The 25,498-nt window shown below is 43.3% G+C and overlaps 1 protein-coding gene across 2 annotated transcripts in view; it reads right to left on the reverse strand.

Annotated features, from left to right (window-relative positions):
* Positions 1 to 25,498, reverse strand: part of pag1 (phosphoprotein membrane anchor with glycosphingolipid microdomains 1) — a 58,124-nt gene that overhangs the window by 5,660 nt on the left and 26,966 nt on the right. Inside the window, exons 3-8 of one of the 2 annotated variants that reach the window (XM_005728549.2) lie at positions 16,161 to 16,196; positions 13,223 to 13,421; positions 11,164 to 11,221; positions 6,358 to 6,451; positions 5,956 to 6,125; positions 5,249 to 5,683 (exon numbers count right to left, since the gene is read on the reverse strand). In XM_005728549.2, coding sequence (XP_005728606.1) covers positions 5,249 to 5,683; positions 5,956 to 6,125; positions 6,358 to 6,451; positions 11,164 to 11,221; positions 13,223 to 13,410 — 945 coding nt within the window. In that variant the 5' untranslated portion in view covers positions 13,411 to 13,421; positions 16,161 to 16,196. Of the gene's footprint in view, positions 1 to 5,248; positions 5,684 to 5,955; positions 6,126 to 6,357; positions 6,452 to 11,163; positions 11,222 to 13,222; positions 13,455 to 16,160; positions 16,197 to 25,498 lie in introns of both variants that reach the window. The other variant, XM_013909654.1, reaches the window with a different exon arrangement.

A 25,498-nucleotide genomic window follows, 5' to 3' on the forward strand; every position in this document is an offset into this window, starting at 1 on the left:
CATTCATGCACCTCTGAGATTGCCTGTGTGTGTGCGTAAGAGACAGAGACGGAGAGAGAGTTTCTATAGTCCATATCATCCATCATGACGCCAGACTAACTGTCGTAGAGATGGTGGCCAGCTGGTGCTCACTAGGCGCGCGCACACTCACACACACTTGGTCAGACAAGACAAATCACAGACGACTTCTGGTCATACATGGGCGTAAACCACAGGGAGCCAAGAACATTCATGCTTAACCTTAAATACGCCCCAGGGTGTCTATGCGTAGCAGAATATATGTAAACACACACACATCATAAAACCTGCATGTGTGTTTGGTGTGTGTGTGTGTGTGTGTGTTTAACTTGAGGGGATGGGGGAAACTAATATATATGCGGGTGGATGTTAAATTCTGTGTATTTTAAAAATGTGCAAGTGTGTGTGTGTGTGTGTGGGTGTATGGTTTCCAGAGCTGTGTGAAGATACATTTGGAATTTGCAAGATTAAGATTTTATCACAGATATGGGGGTTAGACGAGGCCATGCCTGCTGTCCAAACGAGCAGCAGTGATGAACTAATTGGCTACAAAAACACCAGAGACAAAGGAACAAAGACGTGTGAATAAAGTAAAAAGATACATCAACACAGAAAAGAGGGACCCAAACCTAAAGTTCAGAAAAATACAGAACAGTTCCGGTTTATAACAACATGGGTCTTCTTGTTGCTTAGTGCTGTTATTTGTATCAGTTGCAACAACTTACAACATTACTAAGAGGAAAGCAGCAGTTAGACAAACGAGCAACCAGACAGATTATCATAAAGAGCGTATTTAAAGCAAGGACAGTAAAAACATAAATAAATGGATTTATCTTCCGAGTTGGAAAAGCAAAGCCAATGTGGAGGTGCCTCAAACCTGCATTCTATCTGATGGCCACCAGATGGCGACAGCTGTGGTTGAAGAAAGACTTTTACTCCTATAAAAGGCTAATCCGCTTTCCTTTCGAATTTCCTTTCATCCACTCATTTTCGATGCTATTAAATAAAAATTTTAGTCTATTTTGAAAGTTTTGGTCTTGGTTTGTATTTTAAACGGAGGATTATCTGAAGTATGATATTGCACGCTCATTGGCTAATAAGTTATCTGTCACAAGTTGCAGTCAGATGTTTTTTTACAACCAAGATGGCGATGGCAGAAACACTCATCTCCGGGTACTGCACCTCCCTCCCACATTTTAAAGACATGTGTAGGGTTAGTTTAACTGGTTACTGTAATGTTTACTGCTGTAACCACTTTAATCTAGTTGGCTAACCCCTTAGCAGTCCTACAAATTTACAATTAGTCCCCTAAACCATCCAATGTACCGTGGGCGGTACGTCCGACTGCTAACAGGCTAACTGACAAATATTCACTAAATAGAAACACAAAGCATAACAGAGCATCAGTGTATTTAATTAGAAAGTAAAGCAAGTTATTGACCTGACGCTAACTTATCTTAAGAGGAACAAGAACACCTGTGCTAAAATGCAATGGACCAACAACACCACAAACTCGTATATCTTTTTACACTGCCCCCTGGTGACAGCACACTGGCACAACACTGTAAACAAATGTATGTAAAAAGTGCTGTAACATTAGAAGTATAATTTAAAAGTACTTTAAGTTAAGAGATGATCTCTGTGGCAGGCTGATAATGTGATTCTTTGTCTGATGCAATTCTTTGAGCTGAGAGTGTGTTGGTTCTCTGATGGATCTCAGCATGCTGTAAGCAGCAGCAGCAGCAGCTCTGCCCTGCCTCGTTCAGTCCATGATAATGAACTGCTATGCTTCTCTTTTTACCTTTTCTTTTACTCTTCCTCCATCTCTTCTTCTACACATCTCCACATCTCACCCTCTGTAGCAGTTTTCTTCTCCCTCATCCTTTTTTTCTCGCCGCCTCCTTGTCGATGACTTCCTTTGTATGCTCCTGGCTTTCTTTCTTTCTTTTTTTCCCCTCCTTGTCTCTCACTCCTCTCTTTCCTCCTCACCCGTCATGCCTGCCAGTCCTTTCCGAGTTTTTTCAAGTCTCCCATCATCTCTCTGTCACTATCTCCATTTCATCTATTACTCTCTCCTGCTCTTCTCACTTCGGCTCCCATTTTCATTTTTTTCTCTCCTCCCTTCACTCCCACACCGTGTTTTTTTTCCCTTCTCACCATCAAATTTCTTTCTTCGGTCTGCCAGTCTCCATAAAGCAGCACGAGATGTCAGCTTAGCGGATAATAATTGTAACGGCGAGACACATCTCTCTTTTTCTTTCTTCTCCGTGGTCTTTATCTCAAGCCAGGCATGATGTTAAGAAGATGACCGACATCAGCTATATATTGGTATAAATTGCGTTATTAAGATGGGGAGAGTGAAAGAGTGAATTCCTATCATTACCGTAGGATGATAAGTTTCGGCCTTTTTATGCGTGTGGGTTTGTCAAATGGAAATCTTATATTAAGACTAAACTGACTCAACTTTTTCCAACAACGTTCTGTTTTTCCTCGTGGAATAATGCCACAATTAAAGCCCATTTGCTCAAGAGAAGCTTTGCTGTGTTTGTGGTTGTTGTGCTTCGAGAAAAAACCTCGGCATCCCCTTCAGTAGCAGTGCAACATTTTTTGGGTGGTGCATCAAGTGCCATGATGCTACCCACTTCTACTGCTCTTACCCATTTATGTGATATCTGCTTATTTAACAAAAGTTTAAGAGCAGTTTGCAGTTTAAGAGCTCCAGGGTCACAGCGTAACTGAAAATTACAACTCTACTTATTATTCTTGTTGTTAAAAATGTAAAAATTAATTTAGTTTCTCCCCTTTTTTCCCTGCACAGCTCCATTAAAAGCTTTTCATTTCTCTGTTCCATCAAATTAACAATGTTCATTATGCAGATTCTAGCTGATTAAATCTACATGCAGGAGACGCATAACACACGCTGGGCACCGCACTCAGCGGAAGCTGAGAAGCGGCGAACACGTCTTTCTCGACCGCACGACTGAATCAAACAAAAGAAAGTAAAATGCAATGTTATATTTTTAGGGTGACATCATCGTATCAAAGATTTATTTGGGTGTTGTAAAATATTTGTAAAGATTTCATGACATCCAGTGCTTAACAAATTTATTAGACCACCATTCAATATATAAGGTTCGAGCCACACTTGATGAAAATTAACATTATTGGTAATTACCAAATTGTTTTCTTAATTTAATCAAAATGGACTTGATTTGATTTTCTGATTAAACGACAAACGTTTTTTTACTATAATGTCTAGAACTGCATTGCATTGCTGTATTTTTCTTTTTTGTTTCATTCTACATAATCTTAACAACAATAGCTGCTTCATTCCTCCCCTCCATGTAACCTGTCCTCCCTGGCCTTTAAACACCCTCATGCTCTCTCTGAATGCATTATAGCGAATACGAATGAAATATTATCACTATCATCTTCTTTTTAAAGCGGTGTTTTGTCAAGATGGTCGAGAATGGATTCATAGTTTTTACCGATCGGAGTATTTTATGCCAAGGGAAATTGAAAAATTACTTTCCCTGTCATATATTTTCATCATCTGACTAATGCTCATTTTCCCCGTCGTCACAGGTTACTTTTCTTCTTTCCTGCCACGCTTCCTCTCGCTCACGATGACACATTGAATGAAAGTTGACTCTAATAAAACTGCTCGCTCTTTAATCAGACGCCGCCTGTAATAAGCAACTGCGGTTATACAGTACAAATATTCAATCACTGGAACGCTCCTACATGCAGCACAGCATAAATGAGACCTTACTTACAATTCACGTGGGGCTTTCTCACAAACATAAGCTAATAAGCACACCCACGAGCACCATCTTTGGTTGCTGGTTGATTCAGAGTGTGTGGAATCATCTAGCGTCCCCTTAGTTATGGTTAATGGATTGGAAAATGGAATTTATCCAAATTTCATCAAAAATGTTTGTTTTCAGTTCTTGTTTTAAAGTTGTTGTTTTTTTTAGTAGAAATAAAACCTAATTATGATCCAGTCGCAAAAATGACATAACGTTACCTTTTCACATCTGTATGTAAGTATACGGAGAGAAATTTGCCTCAAAAGTGTTGAAAATGTGTACGATGTCATATCAAGTATAAACTAAGTGATTTGTGCGTAACTCACACGAGCATGCTTCATTCCATGCACAAAAACGATGCAATTATTTTACACATGCACACATCCAAACCTGAATAAATACGAATCATTTATGCACAATTTATTAAGTTCTCCTCATCAATCTAATAATTTTACCTTTCAAAAACCTTTCTGTGCGTACAAATGTCGAAAACTACACATATTGATGCCCACGTAGGGTTTTGAGACAAATTCAACACTGCCAGCTTCACATAGATCAACAAATGTAAGATGCATTTAAGTCCCATAAATACTTTGAAATCTGTTACAGTATTCATTACTGCTGTCACTGCAACGTTTATAGAATATTTATGGGCCTTTAGTACACAAGATCAGAAAGACCTCTCATTTACCTGAAATATAAATGAGAGGTCCCCCCCCTGAACATTTATGCAGTAGATCAGCTGTGTCTGTTTGTTGGCTGAGGGAGCCACACCTGATGTGCGGATCAAGTCCATCCCAGCTTCGGCGCAGCACTGTGCACGATGCAGACGGCAACAGATTTGTAACAGACGGCAAAAGATTTGCAATGTATCACAGTTAATTGCCGCATTACTGCAAACAGATTAATGTAACTGCCAACTTGACCTCACTCACTCAAAAACTGACCGCAGACTGACTCCGTCTTATTGCCGTTTCTCCCATTTTATTGCCGTCTTGATGCACCAAAGACGGTTTGAGGACGCCAATTCACTCTAGTAGTAGTAGTAGTTTCAGACCACGACCCCGTTTCAGTGTTATTCTACTTCAAAGGCATAAAGATCACGAGCTGATTGCACATGTTCACAGCAATGTTGGTGGCGCTGTGGTCTCTAACCAGTGTTTCCGCCAGTGTGACTGTAGACTTGGTTTGCGTTCGTTTTTACATTGAAATAGGTGTTTGATGGCATCGTGAAATCTGGAGCATGCCTTAGTGAAGTCATCAAACGGACATAATGCTTTCTCTAACCTCAAAAATGCCAATTTTTGGTCCTCACAAAGATGTTTAAACAAGTAGACACACACACACACACACAGTACCCTATAGTCACTCAAAAAAAATCTCCCAAAAAGTCCTAGAGACACACACACAAACAAGCTTACCTCTCCATTGTGCAGCCCAGCCTCTGCGAGCCCGTTCATCATCAGCGCTGGCTGGTTGTCATTTTCATCCAGAACCTTCTCCGGTACCGGTGGCGGTAAATCCTCCTCTGGCTCCTCCTGAGGCTTTTGTTGAGGAACGGCAGCATTACCAGAGCGCCTTTTGGCCTCCATGTCTGCGCTGTGACGGCTCTTCTTATTCAGGTTGACAGAGGCGTACTCCGCCCCGGCGAAGATGGGCCCCCGCTCAGGTGTGCTTGGGCTGATGTGGCCGTTAAGAAGAGCGGGAGGATGAGGCGGAGGTTCGTCTGGACTCGGCTGGATGGTACCGTTTGGGAGGCCAGCCTCTGCAGGACCGTCTTTGAGCTCCTTGACCGTCTCGTACAGGGATTCATCGGCACTGACGTCACGTGAGGCCACGGCCATCTCCTTCACCACCTTAACATCAGAAACACACACTGGTCTTACGTGCATTCAAAAACAAGAAATAACTTTTTGATGTTTCTGCCTCCTGGCTCGAAAATCACTCAATTCACCAGCCACTTGTGAAAAGATACCTAGGCGTAATCAATCAATCAGTCATTTACTCAGTCAAGCAGCATTCAACATTACAAGCTTTAATCTCCTCCAGTGAGCATGTCCGAACTTACTATGAGTAAAGAAAAAAAACCCATCATTCTGCTGTTTAAAGGTGACTTTTAAACACTGACCTCATAAGTGCTGTCTCCTGAGGGTGGGGGTCCGTTCCCGATAAGGGCGTTGTTGGGAGGGATGCTGGGAAGCTCGCGGTCCTGAGGGCACTTGGAGGACCTGAGCTCTGATTGGCTGGAGAGCATCTCCTCTGACAACTGGGGACTGGTGTCCTGTGTGTCCGTGAGAACTGGAGGGAAGAAGAAAAGAGTCAGGGCGAGGAGGAAACAGCATCTTTTTACGACTGCATTTAACATTGACTATAACACGAACCAAAGCTGACCAGCAAACACGCTTCATAACAGCCATCACGTGTCAGGAAAAAACACACTGCATGGATGTCGTATCACGCGGTCTAAATATTAACTACGCAGACAACAATGGCAGGACATGACGAGCTGATAGGAACTCTATCGGCTTACTTGTACCGCTGGTGAGAGGCCCATTGTGAGAGGTGCTGACCGCCGCGTCAGTTGCTGGACTGTCTGCTGATTGGCTGATGTCTCTCTCTGAAACCTGCACAACAAAGGATAAGCTCTTTGTCACTGCTGCACCACAGCTTGCAGGCTTCAAGCAGGTAAAACCTCAGTCTCAGATTCTTTAAATTACAAAAACCTACAGAAATGAATTTGCACGTCTTCCTTATGTTGCACGGGATGGACATCCGTCACACCTCCGTGCAATCGAAAAGCCATATGTGCGGTGCATTACCTTCAGGATCCTTGAAGCCCAAATTTAAATTTTCATGCTTTCCTGACTCTTTATCTCGCTTCTTCTAAGCTTTTCCAAACACATTATTTATTACTTTAAGGTAATTATAAAACCGTTATGCATTCCTAATTAAGTGTAGCTTATTTTTACCTACCAAGAAAAGACATCTAAAGACAGCTAACAGCTTCTGCGAGTATGAGTAACAGGCAGCTCTTGTTTTATGCAGCTGATTTCATATTAATTCATTCATAAGAGGCACTAAAATTGAATCAAGCATAAGCAACACATCAAGCAGAACAGGGTAAAAGGACGGCGTCTGTAGTGTCACATTAATAATTATAATAACAATAGGAAGACGCTACCTTAAGGATACCCACAGGGTAATTTGTCTCCCTGCTTGTCTCAATAGGAGGCTAAAGAACAACAGCTGTGAAGCTGGCAGGGACTCAGTTGTGTTGCAGTCGGGTTTAAACCATGCTCTGACAGTTTCTGTGCTTGCAACATCATATAAGCATGGAAAAAAATCTGCATCTCTAACTCAACTAGCACAGTACAAAAAAAGCAGAAGAAGAAGAAGAAGAAGAAGAAGAAGAAGAAGAAGAAGAAGGGTTTAAAAAAAGCTCAAGTTTCCTGTTTTATCAGCCTAAGCTGAGCAGAATCAACTCTGAGAGTGAGCAAACACTCAGATCAACAGTGAGAAGAAACTAGTAATTAACAGAGGACGATTTATCAACATGCACTTCATGCATAAACTGTAATGCTTTAGTTTCCACGACGATTGCTCAGTCAGTCACTAATGAGAGAGCAGAGAAAGTCAAAACCTTTCAAAGAGTGCACGCCAAGACTGCTCTTTGTCTGGGGTTTGCTGTTTTTCCTTGTGTGAGCAGAGGGACATGCATCAGAAGCTCCATAACTCCACCTAGTGGTCACGCACTCTCACAGCTGTCGGTGCCAATGACGTAATCTTTAGCTGTTTTGTGAAACCACTAATTGTATGCTGTCGTTTCGTGATTTAGGCACACGTTACATCCATCTTTCTTTTTATAGTCCATTAATCTTGTGTCATCCGTCCCAATGAGAATATCTTGTGTACACCACAGATGCAATAACTCACAACTTCACCACCACTCAGGAATCACAGAGGAGTGTAACGCTGTTTTGTGACTCGGACATGTCATCTTTGTTCTTATTAACCCCAGGCAGTGACAAAAGAAGCGTAAAATAAAGCATAAAGTTATAATACTCTCCAAAAATGAAAGCTAAACAAGAACCAGCGTCACTCTGATCCAAGCCGTCAAGGACGATAATCACTGTAATTCTCTTTTTTTGCAAATTCTGTTACAATCCCATGACAATGTCTCATTAATTGCTCTCCCCAGACATTCACATTCTTTTACAGTTTCGACACAGCTAACATTAACATCGCCTTGCTGGTGTGTCAAATTATTTTTTTGTAGGTCACTAACTGTAAAAAATCTGAGTGACACAAAGTATTGACAGCACAGATTCAACAAGGTGCTGGAAACATTCCTCAGAGGTTTTGGTTGGACTTGTTTGCTGTACATCTGTGACGTGAATCTCCCGTTGCACTGGTTCCAGCGTCAAGAAACCAGTTTGAGATGATGTGAGATTTGTGACATGCTGTTATCCTGCTGGAAGCAGCCAACAGAAGCTAACTGTGGTCATAAAGAGATGGGCAAGGTCAGCAACGACACTCAGGTAGGCTGCGGTGTTTAATCAATCCTCAGCCGGTACTACGATGTGTCCCAGGAAAATATTACACCACATTGCATCATTGTATCACCAGCCTGAAATGTTGAAACAACATTGCTTTCACCTTATTCTGACCCTACCATCCGAGTATCACATCAGCTACAGAGTCTTATAAAACCAGGTAATGTTTTTCCAATCTTCTACTCTCCAATTTGGGTGAGCCTTGTTTTCCTTTTGTCAGCTGAGTAACGTACACTCAGCGTGGTGTGTTGTGTGTTTACAGATGGTTTTCAGCATCCCTTCGTTGTAAGATATGAAGCGGCCATTCTCCTCTGACCTCAGGCATCGACCCAGAGGACTCACTCTCATCACCATCTTCTGTAAACTCTAGAGATGGTTGTGTGGGAAAATCCCCGCTGATCGGCAGTTTCAGAAATACTCAGACCAGCACGTCTGAAACCGACAATCATGCCAAAGTCACTTAACTCTTTCTTCCTCATTCTGATGCTCAGTTTGAACTTCAGCAGGTCGTCTCGGCTTGCTGCCTTGCTGTAATGTGACTGCCTGATTAGATATTTGCATTAATCAGCAACTGAACAGATTGAACGTGTTGATGTGTTTGTCCTACACTGTGTCGCAGACACTCTTTGCATTTGTGATCAAACTGATTGAGCAACTGCTAAACAATCACAGAGGCTGGTCTTTAATCCTCTTAGAACAAAACGGATCGCTTTGCCCTGCTTCTGACGGACCTCCACGGGGTGCTTCCTGTATCTAAACTGACTTAAATACTAATTTTGGTTAATCTGCACCCTGTGAGTTTAAAACACCTGAACTCTCTAACGATGGGGAGAAACAGGAGGGACAGCGTTCACTGATGCTGGCTGCAGGAGAGACAGACAGATTGCAGCTCAGCGAGGAAGAGCTAATCTACTCAACCACAAAGACAAAAACCCCCATTTAACCTGTCAGGCTACGACACGGTCCGTCGTACAAATGGGTCCCTCTTGAAACAATTTGATCACCTGGCAATTGGGCTAATGCTTAAAGGTTGCAGTGAAGATATCAATCAAATGCAAAAAGGCTCTGAAGAACACACACACACACACACACACACACACACACACACACACACACACACACACACACACACACACACACACACACACACACACAAACGCATATAAACACACAAACCCCCAGAGGGGAAGTCAGAACAAGAAAGTAAGTGGATGTCACTTAACCTGTGAAAGCTCGACATTTGTCACACTTAAGTGGTGCTTGGTTACTGAAGCATCAATATTATAGTAGTTTGTAATGACTACCTCTGCCCATTACACAGTCTTCAAAAGGACATAGCGGACGTTCGCCACGCATCATTATGAGCGTCGCATAGCACGGGGTAAAAGGTCAACTCGACAAATAATAATAATCGTTTGTTTTTCTTAATAGTATCCCTCTTTTTTCTGTTTTAAGGCAGCACGACATTAAAATAAGTGACATGTGACGAGCAGGCAGTGGAGTTTCCCACGTGTTTTCTTAGCGGGAGAAACCACTTCCCCGTTGGCAGCCGTGAGCCATTCAGAAACAACCTCTCGCTAACAACTGGAGGCTGCCAATCAGCCGTACGCAGGGAGGCTTTGTTCTCTATGTTTCTGTGTCAGCGTGATCGACGTGGGTTACGACGCAAAGAGTCGGAGGGTGTGTTCTAGTGTCACAGGACGTCACGTAAGGGCGGAGATGTGTGTCAGTGTGCACGCGTGTTACTGAGGAGGCACGCAGCTAAACTCTATCCACAGCTCCACTTGCCGATCGCTCCAGCGCCTGACTAAAGATACACACTCTCCCACACTTGGACTAATGAGAAGAGTATGCGTGGGTGCTTTTGTTTAAGTCGATATTTTGACAGAGTTTAAACCAAATGGCTGATCTTTGACTGCAAGAGCTGACGGTTTCTTAAACTTCCTGAAATCTGACCTGATGTATCTTTTAAAAAAACAATTATGTTTAGAGAAAATATTTGTTTATGCAAAAAAAAGTGCCTTTCAGTGTATGAGTGTAATCACACTATGATTAAGCCTGAAAACATTCAGCTGTTCGCTCTACTTGTTCTTCTTTCAGCTGCTCCCGTTAGGGGTCGCCACAGCGCATCGGCACCCTATCCCCAGCTTCCTCCCCTGTCACACCAGCCCTCTGCATGTCCTTCACTACATTCATGAATCTCCTCTGCGGTCTTGTTTTCCTCCTGCCTGTGAGCTCCATATTCAGCATCATCTCATCCAAATCATCTAAACTTTGTCTCCAAACCCTCATCTCTCTTCCACCTGCTCCCTACTCTTACAGACCCCAATGCCGTCTGCAAACATCATAGAGACACGCCTGCCTGAATTCATTTAACAAAAACAAACTTTATCAACTTTTCATTCACTGTCATTAACCCCCTCCCCCAGGGGGTTGGTGTTAGCTGGTGCTGCAAAACAGCAAAGTGTGAAACCATTTTTGATTAGTTGTCTTTCAGAGGTAATACCCACAGACCTCAAATACCTGCCTTAGAGCTTCCTATGTTAAGGCTCAAATAATGGACCTTGCAGATTAAAAACCAAACCACAGAGAGGTTTTGCAAATAAACTGTGCCTTGAAGTCCTGCATACACACCGCTTGACTTTTTAAAAATGTAACAGTGTTAGTATGCATCCTTGCTATTAAAAATAAATAAATAAAACATTATTATTTCATTCCTCTTCAGGACTGTAGCTTTGATATATTGAGAGAAAAGGCTGTGGAAACCTGAAGGAAAAACTCACTCCATTCACGAGGCTCTGATGATCTCCCGCTGGGTGTCCATTCACTGCTTTCTTCTGCCTGAAGAGAAGAAGAAAGGAGAGATGAGAAAACAGAGCAACACATCAAGTGTTAGAGCAGCCTGCACAGCTAAACATGGGGGCTCAGCTGTGCATGCAAAGAACTGTGAAAGCAAAGTGTGCCTCCAGATTAGGGACCAAAAGCCTGTTTTATAATTGTACAACTCTTCCACATATTATGCTTTCAACCCAACCATCAAATAAATCCAAGAAAATTCTAATCTTGAATCTTCTGACAAATTAAAAAAAAAACACAGAAATCAAATATTAATTTGCAAATATGAGTTTTATTTATTACATTTGTTGCTTTATAGCTTTTTTAAATAGCACTCCTTTTTCTTCTGTTAGAGTAATCTAAAATTAAATCAAACATTCAAACAAAAACAACGGAACTGGGATCAGTAAAATGTAATAATAACCATCACTAATAAATATTACATTCCTTCAGACACGTCCGCTTTAACCTCCTAAAACCTGAACTCTTTCATGGAATGGCTTTATAAATTTATCTTTACTATTTGGGCTGATTGGGACCTGATGAATGTAAAAACAAAGAATTACCTGATTTTTTTGTTTCTGAGAAAAATAAGATCCACATAAGGGGACATCTGTTTTAAATTTCGATAGAACAGTGGCAGTATAATGTCCTCGTAAGTGGATATCAGGCCCTTGTAGAGCAAAATTTAGTATTTTGGTCTAGACAACCCAAAATGTGATGTCTATATATGTGGAGGCCAGGTCCTAGGAGGTTAAGGCAGACCTGCTGTGAGCAGGTAAACCCTGTGAGGCTCAGCCTTCAGCCTGCTCAGAAACACTCCATTTCAGACATTTTTGTTCTACTCTGGCTCTCTGTGATGTCACTGAGAACAGATAATCTAACTGTGGGCATCTAAAGATAGACAACTGTCTATCTTTAGCTCCACCTCGAAACTCCTGTTCTAATCAGATGAAGAAGTTGCTCTAAAGGAGGAGGAGCTATGTCGAGGGACAAATAAAGACTGCATGTATATGCATGTGCAACACTGCTTTCATGCTGCTGTGACACTTAGTTTTTCATTCACGGGTTAATCAAATTTGACTTTATGTCATAAAACAGGCTGCGGCGAGCTGATGCATATCTAACTGCATTATACTTGTTTCGAATGTTCTGCTCTCATCTACATGAGAAGAAAAGTGACATCTTCTTTATTTACCTCTGCAAATCTGAAAACTTCAAAACCTGCCAAACGTCTCCCTGCGGGACATTAACATTCAACTCAGCTCTCTGCAGGGCGAAGAAAAACTCATTTCTCTTAGCTCCTGGGGGCTACATATAAAAACAATTACAATCCCACACGTTGGAACCGCTGCTTAAGAGGTGGGCGTTTGTGTTGAATATACAGCCCGTCACGTCACGCCGCAAAGTAAATGCCTCATTAATCTCTTAGCCATTACTTCAGTGCAATCCCAATGAGACAAAACAAAGCTTTACGCACTATAGCGAAGTTCGCAGCATAGACTCGTTAACATTAAATCTTCATTACGCGCTGGGTCGTTAAGTCGGTCAAATTAACTTTTAGTTTCAGTTGTGCTGCTTTATTTGGAGTCTGCTTGCATCAGCTCTTTACGGGGATTACACGAAAGGAAAGTTAAATGACAAGGAAACGTGTTTCTCTTTTATATATATAGATAGATGGGAGTGTGTACGGCTGCTTAGAGACAGCACATGCTTCCATTCATAATTATTAATTAAATAATTATGGCCTACTACCCTAGAGGGCATTTTTAGTGTTACTCAGCAGCACTGCTCTGTACTGCTGCTGTACCTATAATTACTGGAGCTAAGAACGGCCTCTCAGGTATTTGTGCACTGTCTGCATTTCCCAGCAGAGCAGATCTGCTTTGGATAGCTGACACAGCAGGAAGTGAAGCTTTTTTTGATATGTGAGCGTGCCCTAACAGCGATGACAATAACACCAGTACACGGCATATATGGGTGTGTTTGCTTGGTGATGGCGCTCACCCCTGGCAGCTAGCGCAGAGCAGCAGCAGCACCGACACCAGCAGCAAAGCGGTAAGGATGCTGAGGGTGACGATCAAGATCAGCTGCTCGCTCCCCAGCCACGACGCCACACCGGTAGAAGCTGCCGTCCCCGACCCGACGACGCCTGCCTCCGGCCCCCACCACACTCCACGCAGCACCGGAGCCATGGCACATCACACTGTGGGGGAAGAGGACATCAGACTGGTACCAGCTGGGGAAACACGAGAAAAACAAAACTTTTTTTGTAGATGTGAAATTACAATCACATTTAAACCGAAGCAAAACTATTTATTTTTTACAGTTTTACCAGGAATGACGTATATTGTAGATTTTTTTATGTTTTTAAATGTGAAAAAAAACTTGTGCAGCGTTTTTTTTTTTAAACTTTTCAGCAGATACTGAGAGATCGCCGTTGGCTGAGGAGGAGCAACGTTTACTGAAGGATACAGTCAGCCAAACCGTGCAAGCTGTGCTCTGTTTGTTAGGAAAACATACTGAGAGGAGAATTTGAATTCAGCAGCCACCTTAAAGCTCAATCATGGAAACCTAAAGGCGACTCATGCTCATCAGACAATCACTGTTTATAAACACCTTATGAATCTTTCAAACCCAGGTTGACTCGAATGCAGACAGAAACAGAAATAATGACTTTTTATTGTTTGCTATTATAAAGAAATCTGAAGTTTTCCAAAATATGACCTGCGGGCAAAAAACTGCTTTGCCAAGTGTCCACTGGGTGACTTCTTCTTCTTTTCTTTTCTTTTTTAAATAAAATAGAGTGAAAATGTGTAACTTTAGATTTGAAAAGCTAAAAAAGGGACACTTTGCCACTGCTGGGTTGGAACCTCCTTTTTTTTCTTCAACAATGTGCCAGAAACACTTCTCAGTGTTTGGTCCATGTTAACATGATGGCATCACACAGCTGCACATTTGTATATCCATGATGGGAATCTCCCACTCCGCCACATCCCAAAGGTGCTCTATTAGACTGAGATCTGGTGCCTGTGGGAAGCCATATGAATACAGTGAACTCATTGTCATGTTCAGCAACAGTCACCATCTGAGGATTATTTCCTTGTTATTGCGTGATGTAATGGAAGGTGATTATGATACACACCCTAAAAATATTCAACATTGCTTATGCTTTTCAAAGAAATGACACACCTTAATAGAGGAAACCCTCCATATTTCCTGGCTATGCTGCCCAGCACGCTGTGGGAAATGTTTTCATCTCAAATCTCGTCTAAACTCCTTTAATATCAGCTCTAAAATGTAAAAATATGTTTGGCTTTCTTTGGTAGAAATACCAAACCTCTACACTCGCTTTTGTTTTGTCACTTTGACTGCACAGGTCAGCTGTCCCAGTTCTTCATGTATAGATTCAACAAGATTTTGGTCCATGTTGACATGAGAGCTTCACACAGTTGCTGCAGATTTGTCGGCTGCACATCCACGACGAGAATCTCCTGTTCTACCTGAACCCAAAGAGGCTCTATCGGACTGCAATCTGATTACTCTGGAGGCATTTCCTCCCGCAGATCTGCCATTAACTGGTTATTTTCTCTTTTTCAGACCATTCTCTATAAACCCTAGAGGTGGGTGATAGATCAGCAATTTATGAAACACTCAGACCAACAACCATGTCACAATCAGCGTCACTGACATTACTTTTTCCCCCATTGTGATGCTCAGTTTGAACTTCGGCCGGTCGTCTTGTTTACACATCTAAATGCACTGAGTTGCTGTCATGAGATTGGCACATTGGTACATTGAAATGCACATGTAAACTACTGGACTATTTTCTTAATTATCTGTGAGAGTGACTTTAAATAAGCTACTACACCAACGCCTAGTGGAACAGAGGACACCAGGTGCATTAGCTGTTTTGTGTCTTGGACACCTGTGAAGCTCCAACTACAGAGACGCATACTACAATAAATGAATTGCTGTTTTTGACTAATTCATTTAGATTCTTTAACATTCCTTATAAATATTTGAACTGCACACACTGACTAGACATGACCAGCAGGTGGCAGAAGCGAGCAGTGTGAGACCGCAGTGCAGACAGCGATCTGCCTCAGTCTGCTGCAGTGTCCCTCACAACAGTGCCTCCAACAACTGGTGTCTGGGCTCTGCGCACAGCATCAGAAACCTCATCACGTCTCCGTCTAACAGCTAAAGTTGGGTTTAGCTGAACTGATGGAACCCCTGATTTTATCACGGATGATTTATGGGGGCTGTGTGGAGCTGCGGGTGAGTCACAAAAGGGTGGGGAGGGATTGTGAGCCTAAAATAATAAAAATAAATAAATGTGGAGAGGGTGGTTTGTATCCCACTGTGTGTGTGCGGGGAGGGGATGTCGTGCACTCCCGTGACTAAGATAGAGAAATAGTTCAGGGCAGACAGTGTGGAGAAGGAGTGAAACCGCACAATGAAAAATGGGAGCGAAAATAAACCGCACACACTCTTTCTCCTTTCAGTCACAGCACAACAGAGAGCTAAAGCAGACCTGGTGGCAAGTGGCAGTGACAAAAACATGACAACCTATCTTCCCTCGTCTTTTTTCTTGGAGAGCGCAGGAGCCAAACTCCTGTCTGGAGTGTATGTGTGTGTGTGCGAAGAATGTGTGTACTCTGTGCCGGCGGTGAAAAACTCCATTGTGTCTCTCTGCTCGCCTATGCTAATGTGACTGGGGAGTGTGGGAGCTGATGTAGCACTCGTCGTATTCGAGCAGCATGGAAGTTTTGTTTGCAAATCAGATGGAGCTGCAGAGCGCAGTTTTAATTTCGCCTTCGTCTTCTTCAAGAAGACGCTGAGGAATTCCCGCCTTTGTCAGAAAGCCGATTGTGTTTATCCCTGTACAAAAACACACAGGTGCGCCTGGTACGAGACACCAACAGACTTAACAAAGCCTTACCTTGACACCTTGGATGATTAGTCAGGTCGGCCTTGCCTGGAAGAGAGCAGATAACAAAAAAGGGGGGGTTAGATGAGTTAATGTTATCATTGGAGGGTGGTGTTGTCCTGCGAGTGTGTGTGCGTGCACAGATGTAGGCTGGGCAGGCATGTGAGTGGGAGAGCAGCGAGGCTATTGAGTGTTTGTTTTTTAATGCCCATAGCAAATACATATTGGACAACAGGCTGCTTGCAACCTCTCATGCACAAACACACACTAGCTGTATGCAGTACACACAATAAGCACTGCACAGCATCTTTCACACATGCGATGTATTGATCAGTCAGCCCATGTAACCGAGAAGATAATAACCAGGTGACATCATCACTCAACTGTGTCCCATAACATGTAACGTGCGCAGTATGCACTGCAGTATTTTACATTGTACACGTACAGGGTGCAGGTTCAGTTATACACTCTGATTTTGCTTGAAATGACTTAAAAATAGTCCGAATGCTTTGGGGTCCCCTGGGCCAGTTACCTCACAGACGCCGTAACTGACCTCGCCTGAGAGGCTCGTGTCCAGGTGTCACTATCTGCCGCTGCGTGCCAGCTCGCCCGCGGCTCGCGCTGGCACTTAAACCAGAATAATTACCGGCTGCCACGGCGCTGTGTCGCCATGGCAACATTTCCTTCTACCCATCGCCGCTATTTATGGTGGTTGAGTGGAAAAAAAGGGAGGAATAAATAAATAAATCTCCGCAGGGATGTTTTGTGAAAGAAACTCGTAGGAGATCACGAGCCTGTAACTGGTGGTTTTGGCGTGTTCAGCACGGTAGGGTATCCTGCTCGACTCAATTTAGCTTCTGTGGATCAAAACTAATCCTGGAACCACTAAGCCAAACTTATGAAATGTCCTTCAGTGCTTCAGTGTGTCATGGCAGATTTCAGGCGGTGTTTTCTTGAAAAAGTCAGCAACAGGTTGTAAGGATAGTTTGAGGTTTGAGGAATGAAAGACAGTTCAGACCTCTGTTTTTGGATGCGTGAGTGGTGTGTCAGGAGTGTTAACCAGCCTCCAGACACATGTAAGCAAACCCCACTTTAACACTTAACTTTGGATTTCTCAGATAAGATTTTTCAGTATGACAGGAGCATAAAATTAAAAATACGAAAAGCAAAACACAATAACACAATAGTTTGAAAAGTTCTGAATGTATCCTAGTAAAACGTTACAGGGGTGTAGCCTGAGGTCATCTTTAACTGTCATTTAAATTTGGCTTACATACACCAAGGTCTTCAAGGTCACGAGTGATTTCACTCAGAAACCAAAGGACGCTGCACACATGCGTAACTGCACCTTGTCAATAACAAAGCAGTAAAAGGACAAAGTGTACTCTGTCTATTTTACTCTATATTGGACCATAAATGACAAAATAAACATCATACTGAATGAAATGAATCTTAAAACCAGTAAATGAGACCATGACCTCACCATGAGCCTGTCTACTGAGGTCATAGATCGAGTGATGAGTAGGAGCATTTTCTCATAGACTTCTATACAATCGACACTTTTCCCCAACCAGAGCAGTCACCCCCTGCTGGCCATTAGAAAGACTGCAGATAGCAAGCTTACAACATAAATATAAAACGCCTTTAAGGCACTCCTTCACTCACTTACACAGTCTTAATATTTAGACTTAGAGTAAATTCCTGGCACATGAGGCCATTCCCATACTTTCCACCATTCCAAGGCACCAAACTCTCTCTGCAAAAGTCTTACATTTATCATCTTACTCCCAGAGCAAAAGAAGTTGGATACCACTTTGGGTACCCTGCTGTGTACAAAATATGCGTAGAATAAACCATCCGCTCTGTCATCAAAGCATACTTTTCTTTCCTTAATGCTTCATAAACACTACACATTAAAGCTCCGAGTATCTTTTTCACAGCGGAAAGCTCTCCACAGGCCACCGTTATGTGATACAAGACTTCAAGCCAACGACTACAACTGTGCTTTCTTTTGCTGTCACTCTTCTTTCTCCAAGCGCTCCCTGGCTTTGATGAAAGAAAGCAGAAGCCTTGGAACGGAGACAATCAGTGTGGATGTCTTCTGTTTACAGATAATAACTGACTGGAAAAGTCATTTTAGAAGGAATGTGTTTGGAAATTCGAAGGTAAAAGCCCAAATTTTACCCTCACCCAGCTGTCCACACACACTGAGACCTGACATAATCATAAGACAGACCACTGCAGGACTTTATATGCAAGACACCGGAGCCAAAAAGCCACGGCATCTAATCTGAGCCGTGCTGCTCTACAGGAAGAGCGTTTCCCTGACTCTGAGTGTGGGTGTGTGGGAGTTTTGTCTACTGGACAGGTCACTGGCAGGGAAATGCAGAGAAGAAAAATTTGCATCCACAGGCGAAAGCGGCGCTTCGGTTTCCACGTATACTCTCGCAGCACGTGTGACACCTCCCTCTGCAGGGTCCTCTGGGTGCACGCAGATGGGGAAGGTTTACAGCTGGATGTCTGCAGCGAAATGAGCCCAGGGAAAGCTTCTGAAAGGACAGCCAGAGGCATTTCCACAATAATAAATAATCGAGTTTTCGGGAGAGAAAGAGCCTCCACTTTCTTCAAGAAGTCGTGCTCGTGTGGAGCTCTGCAGGAAACCCAAGTAACCTTTCAAACATCATAAAAGGAGCTACAGAGGGGTTTATTGCAAACGATGAGGACTTCTGCTTCTGAACATCATTCTCCACTGATGGGAGTGGGGGTCATTATGCAGAATCCATCTTTACAATAGGAGTATACAAAAAAGATGATAATTTTCGGTGACCTTTCTGACCAGTAGGATTACAACAATGCACTTTTGGGGCAGGGGCTAAACATAATCCAAAAATATATATATATATATATTTTAACCACGAGAATACAGTTGGTGTGGGAATCACAGAGTAAAGCCCCATTCCTACAGGATTAGTATCCCCAGGGGACTTCATGTGATTTAGAAATTACCCCTAACGTCTGTGCTTCGTGCAGCACATTTGCACGGGAAAAAACAAAGGCTGCATTTTACTCAGATTTACTGACATCTGTGTTTGCTACCCACAGACTCTAATCTGATATGAACAGGCTGCCACATAATAGCTTTTAAACATGCTGAATGCTGCCTTGCACGTCCGCCTGCATAGTGCCACACGCCCTCCTCCTGCCATCCAAACTTTAATTTCATGGAGCAGTCACACCAGATTATGATCACCGGTAGCTTTCACAGCTAATAGACGTTGCTAGAGGTAAGTAACGCTATGCAAATACTGCAAAACATAATAATTAACATAAACATTTTTTTTAAACATCTGGCACATGGCAGTGATTTAAATCAAACTGTTTTAACTGTGCAGACGTGAACACGGTAGTCACACTTTGAAGGAGGTGGTCTGTGGCCCGTTCCAAATAAAAACTGATGGTTAGAACATGATCTGAACCTGATTTATGCTGCAAGTCTGAGCTAAACGTGGTATACAGACACACTCAAGAAAAGGGATTCTTCACCCAAAAGTAGCAGCTGGAGCTTTTCTATGTAAAGTTATGCAACTGTATGGTTTTCCTCCAGGTCCTACGTGTAATTAATGACTCTAAATTAGCTGTAGGTGTAAGGCACTTAAGTCTATAAAATGTCATTAAGCAATAAACATAAATATTTCTCATTCCATTCCTGCTGTATAATACACTGTCTGTGCATTAATGTTAGTCCACTTCAGTAATCTGGGCATTTGATTTGCTCTGACTTGCTGTCCACGTTTTTTTCCCGTGTGAGTTTTGTCCTCGCTTACTTTCAGTTCATCCCATCCTCATTCACTTGATAAGCACTGATAAGAGGAGTCACAGAGACTCTGCTAAGTCGAATCCCTTTGGAGCGCCTTCATGATTTAATAAAAAACGTCGATACTTCGTGCCAGTGTATCGATTATTCAGCTCTAAGAGGATGTGATGCGACATTGCCGTGTTTCTTTTGTCTCACCCCTGAAATACTGTGTTTACCAAATGTGCTCTAAAGCCATCTCGATAAAGTGGAAAGCAGCAATATGCTTGCAATGCCTCCCTTTGCTGGCATAATAGCATCAGAGTAATGTGGACATGGTTAAGGGAAACTGATGACCTCTTAGTCTTCCCAATCAGTGCAAATGACATTTGCATGCACGCACACACACATTAGTATACAGAAGCACACATAGGCAGCATTATCATGATAAACACAGAGATGCATGCAAGACACTCCTGCAGGCTGTGTGAAAGCAGAAAAAAAAATGCTCCATGAAATCCAAACACACTACTGAGCATCTTGTGACTTGACCGGAGGGCCATTTGCTCAGTGGAAGGGGTGAGATAGATGGGGGAGGGGAGGAGAAAGATGGGGGACTGATGTCAAGGGTTAAGAATTGAAGATGAAAAAGGGAAAAAGAAGCAAAACAAGTGTACGGTGTAGAAAAAAGAAAAAGATGTAGAAAAACCACAGCTACTAGAAGAAATAAAGAAGGGGGAGGAGTAAAATAAAAGCCGAGACAAAAATACATGGCGAGAAAAAGCAGAAAGACCGCATAGGCAAGCAGTAGTTCACTGTGACACACACACACCCATCCCCAGAGAGGGTAGATGAAATACAACTCCCCGACAGGATGCAGTGCAACAAGGGACCCTGCCCCTGACTGAGACAATGCAATTAAATGCACGCACACATGCACAGAAACGCCTGCAGGTGCTGCAGGATCTGCTTACTCAAATCCATCACTGCAACTGAAGAAACCGTCAAGTTTCAGTTCAGGAAAGTGTGTGTGTGTGTGTGTGTGTGTGTGTGTGTGTGTGTGCGTGCGTGCGTGCGTGCGTGCAATCCAGGCCTCGCACAGTCTAACTCACTGATCGCTGCATACGCCCGCATGAGCCAAAGCAATGGTGCGTCCCCATGAAAACAGGTGCTTGCGATCAAGAGACATAAGAGTGTTGCCATGGCAACACCAGCCATCCTAAGGGTTAATGGTTTTAGTCTGAGAAATTGATCTATCCTCCCTAAATGGGGAAATTGAAACTGCATAATTTAGCAAGGCTGCCTCATTTTCTCTCTCTCATATTACAAATTTGCGTGCGTGCGTGTGTGTTTGTTATAGATTCACCCACAAGATGACAACCCTCCTTCTTACAAGATGCAGTAACTATATCTGCTGGCGGTAGCATTCACAATCATTTCCCACCGGGGACATGTAAGTGAAATATGAAGCATGTAAACGTTTTGTAATGATCCAAAGAGATTAAAGGAAATGCACAAAGGTGCAAAACCAACCAATCTTACATTATCTAAGTCCACAGGGTTACATTTACACAAGTATCTTCTTTTTTAACTTTCTTATACAGAATCTTAAGAAAAAAGGGGGCTAATTTTAACAGTTCACTGCCAACTCCCTTCTTCCTGAATCCCAAACAGCTGCAGGGCTACAGAAACAGCAACATGTGTCTTAAGCTTTCACCAGAAATGACACATCTTCTCTCTCCCAAAGCTTTTCCCTGACCTGTCCTGACCTCGCGGAGCCACTGCAGTACACAGAGGCTCTGGGCATATGTGCGAGGATTGTGTAAACATGTGTGCGCGTCTGTAAAATCTGCCTCCACTTAATGTCACACTGCCCCATGGGAAAAGCCACATTTCCTGCCTTCCTGTGCCAGTTTTCCGTGGTGACCCCAAAGTCTTTTTAGAGGCCCAGGGAGATTTCTTTCAAACGCACTTGGAAATGCAGCTGAACCAGAAGCTGCCGGGCTCTAATTGGATGGGCAATAAGCATTGATTTGATTGCCTGGCTGGATAACCTCTGGCATTCTGGGAGCTAACAAAACATGTTTTCTTTGTGGCAAAGGGAAGATCTCAGGTTCACAAACTGTATCCTGAGCAAAATTCACACATTTTTGCCATCAGAGGTAGACTATCCTCCCCTTTTTCTTACTTTATCTGCTCCTTTATCTTCTTCTTCTCCTTTTCTTGCCAAAGCCCCAGGCAGCTGCTCTGCATGTAAATCATTAGGACTCGAGTCCGTGAGCGTTTGTTCAATTAACCTCAACAATGTGTGTCTGTGTGCAGCACGGAAAACACAAACTATTAAAAGAATATTCACTCACAAATACTGCAAGCATCTCGATTTCACTTCTGCTTCCTTTCCTCCCTTTCCTTCCCTTCTTTCCTCCTCATGGTGAACAGCTTTCTCGACCTCGCTCAGCTGCCTCCTCCTACTTGCGATTAATCTTTAGCTTTCCACTGTTTTTCTCTCACACACACACACACACACTCCCTCCGCTGAGAAGCAGAAGTGTACTCTTGCTGTCAGAAACATCACCTATCTACAACATATACTGTAACTGTCTGCTGCCCTAAACTCCCCTCTGAATGTGACAAACACGTGCTTGTGGTTTTTTTGCTTCTCTGCAGGAAAAAGCAAACTGAAATTTCAAGAAGCAAGCTACGATCTGCACCACAAGCCTCCACGCGCGCCTCGACAAAGCAACTTTTATTATCCCCGCTCGGGCATTAAAGACGTCTGCCGTTGTTTCAAATTGATTAGCTCGGTGTCGGCGGCGCTGCGCGCCTAATAATAAGATGCTGAAGCACAAAAACAACTTTAGTAATTGTGCAGCCGACCAGCTTACAGCAATTAAACAAACCAGCCGGGCGTGTCATCCAAATATGTAAATGGAGGCATGCTGCCTTTAATGAAAAGAGAAAAAAAAGGAGATGGATTGTTTTAACGATTTCAGGGATTGTCACTCACATCGTAAGTGACCTTCTTGGCAAACACTGACGGTGGGCTGGAGGGGCAGAAGGAGGGTGGGGGGATTGAACTCTGGGAATTTGAGGAGGGACAGCCTGGATGTGGGCTGTAAAGTGTGCCTGTTTTTGTGTGTGCAAACATGTGCCGTGGCTTGTTTTGACTCCTGCTCCCGGCCCAGAAATGAGGAAATCAGATTTATTCAACTCCGAACGACCGCATGCATAAAATTTCTCCATCACTGTCATCCCCAGATGAAGATTATCACCGGGGGGGAGCGAGGAGTAGATATGACCGCATCATTATTCAGTGGCATTGGCCCTTTATGTGTTGAATAGCTGCCAAGATAAAGGGATTATCAGGGTGGATGGAATAGGATGAAGGGTGCTCTGTGTGTGTGTGTGGGGGGGGGGAATCCACTGAGGTAATTCATTCTAAAAGCTGCTAATGATATGCAACAGATGCCTGTTCTCGCTCCGGCGAACGTGCGCACACACAAACCCATGCACATTTATCACACTGAGGTGACACATGGACAACCCAGACGCACACTTTCACTGTCAGAGATGCGAGCAGCCACAGACGTAATTCTTTCTTCTTCAAAGCCTTGAAACCACCCTCCGAAGCTGCCGCTGCTTCTGCTCTGAAAATTGCCACATGCCACTTCATTTATCTCCCCCTGTGACACCAACCCTTTTGGACAAAAGACACTGGCCAAAAAAAGGATTAACGGAGGTGTGCGCCTGCGACTGAAATGGAAATGTGATCCATCTTTACGAGGCTCGGACAACAGCAGGGGCGGGTTTATTAGATGACCCAGACGGTGCCATTGGTGGTGGTGGGGTGGGTCTGAGCCTCTCGAAAGGCTTCTATAACACATTGGGGCTTAAGTAGAAAGTCTGCTTTGCTAATTGGTGTACGTGTGCGCTTTGAAAGCAGTACTAGGAGGCGTGCTGTCATGGCCTCTGACCTTTAAGAGCAACACATTTTTCAGACATGCTTTAACAGGCTGGTAATTTTCACACAAATGCACGTACGAGCCTTATCCAACCCTTTCCGGCTCTGCTGGTTTTACCCCCTCTTCCACATCCTATGTTTTGTCTTTTTCCCCCCCAGTTTCCTGCCATTTATATCCCCGCTCTTGTCCAATCTCAGTCCCATTTGTCAACCCTGGCTTTTAACAATCTGCAGTTAAACCTTTTCGGCTGCACTTTCAGAAGCCTCGTCCCTCTTTGGAGCTCGCCATCGCATATTCAACACGTCTTCTAGCTGGACCATAAAGATATGGTAAAATATGGAAGCCTGCAGGAACTCAAAGGGCACATCTACAATCAGGAGCAGCCGGCAGGTGGGGAGTGGGGGGTGGAAACAAATGGCAACCCCCATCCTACCCCCCATGCCAAGCAGGGGGGTAGGATGCTGCAAGACGTGGCAACCTTCAGACGGCTATCTTCAGTTCTTGGCGTTCTGGTTAAATTCAAGCAGCACACGCCTGAGCAACACACGAAGATTGCAACAGCACAGATGAAGCTCTCCCTTCACCGTTTTCACAATTCCATTTGATTTCTCATTTCACAGACCAGAGGTTATTCCATTTTTCATAGCGGTGAGCGGAGAGGGGACTTCCAAACAGAGAGTAGGAAAATCAAAAGCAGATATGGAGAGAATATGCACAAAATTATTGTTTTTGTTAACAAAGTCTATATTTTTTGACTTTTGGGAAATATGCTTATTCACTTGTGACTCTTGAGTCTTTATGGTAAACATACACTTTCAACCTGACACTGCCGGAGGTTTCTTCCTGTTAAAAGGAAGTTCTTCCTTTCCATTGTCGCCAAAGTGCTTACCTTACAATATTAAGCACCTTGAGACAACTGTTGTTGTGAAATCTGTTTGTAATTCAGTCAAAAGACTGAGACACAGCTACCTGCTGAGCGTTTAACATGATGCCGCTTGTCTACGAACCGGTTGAGGAGATGATGACGACAGGGTGTTTGTAGGCCCTGTGAAGCTCTTTAATACATTACTCACAATGAAACTTTATAAAATATGCACAGTGTAATCAAAACAGGAACCTTTGTTGAGACTTTAAGGTTTTAAAACACTTTTACTTACCAATATTTCTAACCTAGGTAGCTGCAGCAGGCTGCCTGCAGCCTCCAGCAGAGACTTAATTATGCTCTGAACGTAACAGGCACAACTGAAGCCAAAAACTGCATAATCCCACTGCTGAACCCTGTGTCGTCTAACACACTATTGCTCAGCTACATGAACTAGAGGGCCAAAGCGTGTATAATAAATATGTAACATGGTAGAATATTTATTTACAAAGCAGCAGTGGCTGCCACAGCCCTTCTCAAATCAGTTAATGGGGGCGGCTCTGTGTGTCCCCAGGGAGGGCTGAAAACCAAATGAACCAGCTGAATGTGCATCAGAGCAGTAAACAGGATGCCGGCTGGTGGCAGAAAATCTGCTGTCAGTCACACACACACACACACACACACACACACACACACACACACACACACACACACACACACACACACACACACA

This window comes from Pundamilia nyererei, unplaced genomic scaffold, assembly GCF_000239375.1.
Source record: "Pundamilia nyererei isolate P.nyererei 1_Seehausen unplaced genomic scaffold, PunNye1.0 scaffold00028, whole genome shotgun sequence".
NCBI classification, from domain to species: domain Eukaryota; kingdom Metazoa; phylum Chordata; class Actinopteri; order Cichliformes; family Cichlidae; genus Pundamilia; species Pundamilia nyererei.